The sequence below is a fragment of the Cinclus cinclus genome, chromosome 9 (assembly GCF_963662255.1).
Source record: "Cinclus cinclus chromosome 9, bCinCin1.1, whole genome shotgun sequence".
In the NCBI taxonomy this organism is placed as follows: domain Eukaryota; kingdom Metazoa; phylum Chordata; class Aves; order Passeriformes; family Cinclidae; genus Cinclus; species Cinclus cinclus.
Window position 1 is genome coordinate 13,766,354 of NC_085054.1, and position 7,979 is coordinate 13,774,332.

The 7,979-nt window shown below is 58.0% G+C and overlaps 1 protein-coding gene across 1 annotated transcript; it reads right to left on the reverse strand.

Annotated features, from left to right (window-relative positions):
- Window positions 1-2,224: 2,224 nt before the first annotated feature.
- On the reverse strand, window positions 2,225-3,184 carry CDK5R2 (cyclin dependent kinase 5 regulatory subunit 2). Its single transcript, XM_062498530.1, has one exon. The coding sequence runs from the start codon at window positions 3,182-3,184 to the stop codon at window positions 2,225-2,227; it is 960 nt and encodes a 319-aa protein (XP_062354514.1).
- Between the last annotated feature and the right edge of the window lie 4,795 nt (window positions 3,185-7,979).

Below are 7,979 nucleotides of genomic sequence, written 5' to 3' on the forward strand. Positions count from 1 at the left end.
GTGGGAAAATCCTCCAGTGCTGGGAGGTTGTTCAGCTCTGAGGAGGAGACTCCATAAAGCCCTACAGCTAAAACTAGAGATCACTGGACAAACACCACAGCTCAGGGTGGAAATAGCTGGTACCAGTGGCTCAGGTGTTACCCTGTGATGCAGCAGACCACCTTGCTGTATTCATCTCACTGTGCCTCAGTTTCCCTTTCTGCAAAATGCTGATTATGGGAGAGTCAGGGCTCTCCCAGTAGCCCCATAGGAGCTATAAGGCTCCAATTCCACCTCTTTAAGCCAAAGTTACCTTTCTTATTACAAAATGTGAATACAGCCAAATTTGGGGTGGGTTGTGAATGCCTTGTGGCCCTGACAGCTCACCACAAGGTCGCATGAATGTCAATCTAAAGGCACAGACAAGAGCATCCATTAGGAGAGGGAGGACAGGAGCAGCATCAGTCTTGCTGGGTTTACACAGCCATGGAAAAGCCTTGCACAGCACCCTGCCAGGTCAGCCCCCGTCATAGGGACATCTGTGCTGTCTTCCTAGCAGCACAGCTTTGCCTGAATGAGCCAGATTGGGCCTAATTAGCAGCTCTGCTGATGCACACAAAGGTAGAGAGAATCCAGCTTACCCTCCATGACCTGCAGAGCCAGCACAGCCCTTCCCAGAGGAGGGGAGCCCGAATGCCTGGCTCAGAGGGGCTGTGAAGCACTGAATGCAGACCCCAGTCAGATAGCATGTGCGGCGGCTTCTGCTAAAGAAGTCCTGGCAAATTCAGTACCTTGAAGCCTAGCAACCAGTTTTCAAAAAGGCAAAGCTTTCTCATTCTCCACCCCTCTCCCTGGAGGTCTGTGGAAGTACAGGGCTGGTAACAGGGAGAGCAGCACAGCTCCCACAGCATGTTGCTGCCAGGAAAAGGGGGTCTAGCCCTGCAGAGCAGACATAGGAAGGGACAAGGTGAGGGAGGGCACAGCTTCAGGAAAAATAAAGTCAAATTAAAAAAAAAAAAAAAAAAAAGGTGACATTAACTGTGGCATCCTGTTTAAATTCAGTGTGGCAGACAGGCATCAGGAATTTCCATCTGGAATGGAGGAAGCCAGGAGAGCTCACAAAGGTCCAAGAGACACTCAGGTGGACCAGGACTGGCCTTGGGCACGAAGAGGGGTGAAAATTTGACCCCCAACTCACACTAGGGAGTAAAACCCCCTTTGGGAACCAGAGCGCCCCCATCCCTCTTGGGGAAGAGTGGGTCATGACCAGGAGCTTGGGGTGCTACCCCAATTGCCCTTGCACCCCATAGCCCAGCAAGTCCAGAAGCCACCACCAGGCCCATCCAGGCCACCTCTTTATTCTCCAGTGAAGCAAAGCAAGAGGAGAGGAGACCCCCCTCCCATAGCAAGCCCCCTCCGCTTGGGCACCCTAGAGCCTCCTCTGGCACAGACTCCTCTTCCCGCAGCAAGCCAAGGTGGGGGAGGCATCACCCCCTGCTCCGGGGGGCACACCGGGCAGGATCTACCCGCCGGGAGGGGCGTGGGCGCCCCCCCCCCCCAGCGGCTCGAACAAAGGGGTATGGGGGCGGCTCCCGCGGGGTGAGGGGCAGAGCCGCCTATGCTGGGGGGGGCCCTATACCACACGTGGGCGGGGGGAGTGGGGGGAAGGCATCGCCCGCAACACAGAAACCCCCCCAGCCTGGCCCGCAATCTCCGCCTTTGTCTGCTCAGGCGCGGCAGCTCCAGCACCACGGACAGCACCGAGAGCGCTGCGGAGGAGCGGGGCGGCCGTGCCCGCGCCGGGGCACTCGTTCACATGCACCCTCTACCTGGGGCACCCGCCACAACCCAAAATACCCCCCGAGCCCTCCTGCCCCCGGACCCCCACATCCATTTTTTCACCCCTTTCTTCTAGGGAAAACGCATCCAGGAGCCTCCGCTCCTCCGCAGCCTCACCCTCCCCCCCGCTTCGCGAAGGTGGGAGGGACACCACTTCCCCTCCCCGGTCTTCACCGCCGTCTCGGTGCTCCGGAGCGCATCCCCCAGCTGGGGTCGGAGGCGGGGAAGGAGGGCAGCCGGATCCGGAGCAGGGAGGGTCCAAGCAGCATCTCCGTGGAACTGATGGCTGGGAAAGGAGGAAGGCTAGGAGGATGCGGGGGCGGGGGGAAATCCGACAGTCCTTCGCCTCCCCCGTCCCTCGGTGCGCGGCCCCTTCCTCCCCCGGCGCCGGGGGCCTGGTACCTCCCTAACGGTCCAGGCTGATCGTCCAGTGCTTGGACCCGTCTCCGCCCTCACCCTCGCTCTTGAGGTCCTGGAAGAGTTGCGTGAAGTAGTGCGGGTCCGCGTTGATTCGCAGCATCTTGGCGCTTAGGCGCTGGATGATGCCCAGGCAGCGCTCCCAGAAGCGCCCCTTGTCTCCCTCCACCAGGAAGGGCTTGAGCGGGTAGGAGATCTCGTTCCCCATGTAGGAGTAGGCGAGATAGAGGCAGGTGAGGAAGGCGGCCTGCAGCTCGGCCTGGCTCCCGATGTCTTCGCCCCTCAGCGCTTCCCGGCACAGCAGGTAGACGAACACCAGGTTGGCCGGGGTGATGAAGCCCTGGTCCTGCCAGCCCTGCAGCAGCAGCGAGCGGTCCACGCTACGAAACCATGAGATGAGTTCGCCGGGGCTCAGCTCCTTCAGGCGGTAGCAGCGGCGGCACACGAAGTCCCCCAAGCAGCGCAGCAGCTCACCGGTGGACGCCTGCACCACCACGCGGCGCGGAGACCCCGCGGGGCGGCTGCTGGCCGGCGGCGGTGGAGGCTTTCCCCCGCCGGAGCCCGGGTGCAGCTCCTGCGGCGCCGAGGGCACTGTGGGCACGGGCACGGCTAGCGGGCCTTGCTTGACGCCGTCGGCCGGCCCCACCACCGACTTGCGCAAGTTCTCGCGGTTGCGCTGCACCACCAGCGGGTCGGGCTGGCAGGGGGCCCCCCCCGGGGCCCCGCCGCCGGGTTTCGGCGTCACCTTCTTGGTGCTCTTCTTCTTCTTGGCCGAGGCGGCCACCAGACGCTTCCAGGTCAGCGCCGAGATGAGCACGCCGGGCCGCTTCAGCCGGCTCTCGCCCTTGCCCGGCACCCTTCCCGGCGCCTTCTCGGCCAGCAGCCCCCCGCCGCCGCCGCCGCCCTTGCCCGAGGAGGCGGCGGGGGAGAGGGAGAGCACCGTGCCCATGCTAACGCCGAGCGGGACGGGCGTGCGGGGGCCGGGGCGCCGGCACCGCCCATATGAGGCCGGGAGCTGCGGGGGAGGCGGCCCGCACCGGGGCCGCGGTGCCCAAAGATGCTCCGCCGCGCCCGCTCTGGGCTCCGCGCCCGCCGCTGCAGCCAGCCGCGGCCCCGGCGCTCCCCGCCTTCCCCCGCCGACAGCCAATCGCCGCCGCACGGGCCCCCGGTGCGCCCGCCCCTAGCCGGTGGGTGGCGAGGGGAGAGAGCGCAGCGCGGCTTTGCCTGGCGGCCGCCGCCCCGGCGTGACCTTCACCCATGGGGGGCTCGTTCGGTGCGCCCGCCAGGGCGGATGGGCTGGGACCTGCGGTGCTATCACAGCTCCCCCGCCCCTTTTGTGGGGGAAGCCCAGAGGACAGGGGATAAGAGAAGGGTCTAGGGAGGGCTTCTGAACTCGGCTGCTCTTGCCAAGTCCTACTCTCTTACCTTCAAGGGGAGGGATGAACCTTCCCAGACCAGCAGAGCCCCCTGGCCCGGTGGTGCAAGGGGTACACGGTGGAGAAGAGTCTTTGAAAATGCTAGAGGAAAGGCTGAGGAGGTGTGAGGATCAAGCAAATAGGGTGCTCAGAGGGCAGCTGGAGAAGGCTTGGGGTTGGGTGCAAGGATGGCTGTGACTCGGCCTCCAACATGAAAGGTTTAGGCCTGGTGGCCGAGCCTCATCTCTCCTGAGAACCACCCCAGCCCAGGGCATGGCTCCACAAGGAGTCAGAAGGTGCAACGGGGGAACACTCCCATGACCGGCTGTGCAAGCATGGGGTCCTTCACCCACCCTGCCTCTTCCTCCTCAGCTGTGGAAGGGAGATTTACCACCAGGCTGACAGTCACCAGCATCAAGCCAAAGTCAGGGACCTTGGAGAAACGGGATGAGACCACTGCCATGTTCCCAAGGCAAGACTTGCCAGTTCTGCTGCCCAAAGCTCCCAGACCCGCAGGGAAGGAGAGGAGAGAAGAGATGCTGCACTTCTGTGTCACTGCAGATGGTGTGCAATAAACCAGCCGCTTGCATGAGAATAGATCATACTTTTCCCTCTATAGATCAGAGCATGCCATAAATGTTGTTGCTTCTCTGCTCCACGCAGGAAAATTCCCCTTCTATTTCTCATGAGCTGCAGCCCTGATTTCTATGATGAGTGCCAGGCATCCATTAAGAGCAAAACATCCCAATTGCAGGGACTGCTCCTACAAGTGAAGCATTGGGAGAGGTGGCTGGAAAAGGTTTCAGGGAGAATGTGTCAAAGATGCATTTTGATACAGCATTTTATGTGTGAAATGAACACATGTTGCCAGGATGTAGCTGCTGCCGGATGGATCCAGGCTAACAGGCGGTAATGAATAATCAGCTGGGAGGAGCTAAACCAGCCCACCCTCTCCCCTGCCCACTTCCTCCTGCACTGCTGATGCTGGAGGTGTTTGCAAAGAAAATGCAGACTCGGGGCCATGTTTCAGGCTTCTAGACTGGCCTCCCGATGCTTGGGGCTGACTTGCCCCTTTGGGGGTTGAGGAGAGGCTATGCCCTCTGGGCCATGGCAGGGAATGAGAGTAAAGTGTCATTCCCACATATCCTGCACTGTGGTCAGCTGCCATCCCTGCAATGGCATCTGCAAAGAGTAGGCACACAGACCCTCAGATGCAGAGGTTTGCTTTGGGAGTGACCAGAACCAAAGTGGATCTGGGCCAGCATTACCTACTCAAGGGCAACTTAGGCTGGGCTGAAGTAACCATAAGGATTTGGTAAAGGGGTATAAATGCAGAGGAAGAAAATCAGGACAAAGTTCCTGATGACAATTAAATGAGCACCTTTAAATATACATAGCTGATTTCAACCTAGCCAAGAAGATGGAGGAGCCCTAGGGAGGGGATAGGAGGGAGCTTGTTGTCTTTGCTCTCTTTGCATGTTTAAGGATTTTCTGGTGGGCACATGTAGTCTCATCAGAAACCCACAGCTGAATTTTTCAGGTGAAGAAGCAGAGACCTTTCTGCATACTACTTGCTCCTGTTGCAGTAAAATTGCTCTCAGATCGCTTCACACAAAGCCTCCCCCACGTTGTGTGAGCTCTCCCAAAGTGGCTTCCCAGAACTCATTCATAAAGGTTATTTCTATTTGGCAGTGATGAGCTGGACTTCACAGCAGAGGCCAGAGAGTTACCCAGCCCTGACTGGCCTTGTGGTTGCTGCACCACTCTGCTCAGTGTGTGTACACCTCCTACCACTCCCAAGAGGGGACATTTGGCTGAAGCCTCTTTAAAAATCCAGCTCAGGGCTGTTTAGTGATGCAGATCAAGGCCTCAGCTATGAACAGCAGAAGAGCTCCAGGGCATTATTCCCTTCCTGCTTGCAGCTTGTGTCCCGCTGCGGCAGCAGCTCTGGGGTAGAGGAGGTCAGCGGGCCCCTAGTCCTTCTCCAAGACAGCATTGCTGACAGTGGCAAGAGCTTCCTGCAAGCACTATGGAATTACCCAAGCCCCACAAGAACAGCAGGATGTTTCTTATCTGGGTAAAGAAGCAGCTTTGCAGCTTACAGGGGAGGCAGCTGCACTTCCATGTGAAAGAGGAGGATCTATTAGTTTTGTTCTTCAGACTCAAGCCCTGAGATTGGCAGGCAATGATAGAGCACAAGCTGCATCCTTGAGACTATCTCTTCTTGGCCTCTTTCTTGGTCAGCTGGTAGGGTGCCAAAGTTCCCCTAGAATGTGCATTACAACAGTAGGGGAAGGCACAAAGCAGGAGGGAAGGGCAGTATTTCCCTTCCCCAAGGAATTTGGGTTGCCACCCCAGGACCAGGAATGACATGCCCTCAGATGAAAGGGAGGAATGAGGTAGATCTTCAGGTACAGTCGGTCTCAAAGCTCTCAGACCTCTGCCCTTGGCTGAATCTTCAGGTATTGGTGGGGTGGATTCGCAGGGACACTTTTGGCTTACACAGATCCTCTGTGACTAAGGGTCAGTCTAGCAGGGCAACACATAGTTCAGTGACCTGCTAGCACCAACAAAGGGATGCTTTCTTGTCCAAGACCCTAATCTGGTCCATGTAAAGGGGTTTCCCTGTCCTGAATCAGGGGTGTTCCAGATGGGAAGTTGGAGCACTCTGGTTCCCGGCACATTTGACAGGGCTCTAGGGATGGAGACAGTTGGGAAGATGGCAGCATCAGGGGACAGAAGCTAGTGTAAAACCAGTACTGTAGGCAGTACTGCCAAAAGTCTTTGAGAGAGCTAGCACTGACCTGCAGGATCCACACATCTCCCTGCGGGTGCCTGGCAGTCTCTCGCTCTGCTTCACCTGACCTGAGCCTCCCACTTCATAGAGCTGTGCAGCTTTGTCTGCCTGGTTCAGGTGGGAGCAGCTCAGGCCCTGGCTAAGCTCGTGCCAACTGGTGCATCCTCTACAAACTGTCTCTGGCATGATGTTCCCATGCTGGGGCTCTGGCTCAGAAATGCATAAGCTCTCAGCCTGGGACAGGGCAGCTCTCCCAGCACCCTCACAACATAAAAGGCATTTTGGAGGGTCCAGGGCCCCCTAGTCAGCTTCCAGGCTACTGAGCTACTGGACATAGACTTTGTGATGAATCCTGGCTTAAAGCAGTTGGCAGGTCCCCCTGCCTGGTCCAGAATGATGAACAGGCATGTGTTTGCTGGCTGGCTAGAGCTGTTCTTTAATAGCTCACTTGCTGTGCCGTGGTCTGTCTGTACTGGCAAAGGCAGGCAGGGAAAGAAAGGACTGTCTCCCTGGCAGCAGCTGGCCAGCCAGCTCCTGCACTGCTTTACACGTGGAGAAGGAGCTCAGTCTTGGTGCATCTCTCAGTGAGCAGTGACAGCCCTGATGCTCCCCCTCCCCAGGCTGCTCAGCAGATAGCTTCCAGCAGAAGTCCTGCCTGTGTTGGGAGCCCTGGGGCTGGGAAGCTTCAGCCATCCTGGCTGGCAGGATGTCTGCAGTGCTCAGGGAGAACTGGCTTGTGCTTCTGAGCGACTCAGACGAGGCATCTCTCCCTTTTCCATTCTTGATTACCTTCCACTTGTCTCCTGTCCCCATTCCAGATTACCTTCCACTTGTCTCCTGTCCCCATTCCAGACCTCAAGGGCAGGGGGCTACAGCTGGGAGTCCACCGAAGTCTACCCTGCATACCTGCTTAGTGTGCCCACCTACGGTGGATGAAGGATCTTGTGCAGTCCCTGCTCCACAGTCAGCCCTGGATTCACACAGTAGAGTGAAGCAGAGCACAGTCAAATCGAGCAGCCCTGTTGCAGTCCCTGGAGAGAAGCTATTTTTGTCCTGCCATTTGCTGAACGGTGGTGATGGGAATGGCTCAGAGAGCTGGAGAAATGCAGCTTCTCTGGGCGGAAAACATGCAAGGCAGAGGTGGGCTTGAATCCGGATGAAATCATATCTCTGCTTCTTAATCTACGGACAGAGAAATGGGTCCTAGCACTGGGATGCTGGTGGGAGAGGCAAGGCGGTCCTTGCTGACGGTGAGGATGTGGATTGATTGCCACCAAAGCGATGCTTCCAGCCCACATCCCCCACAGGATTGCTGCTACTAAAGCCCTTAGGGAAGAAGCTGTAAGCACTGAGTAGAACATGAAGGAATAACTGGGAAGTACCAAGTATCGCCATGGGCTGCTTAAATGCCTGCCAGCACACCTGTAAGGTCTTCTGGCAGGAGTGACAGAGGTTGATGAAGGGCCAATTATCCTCCCTGCAACCAGCTCAGGCTCCATCACCCCCTGCCAGCCCAGCACGGGGAGGTGACT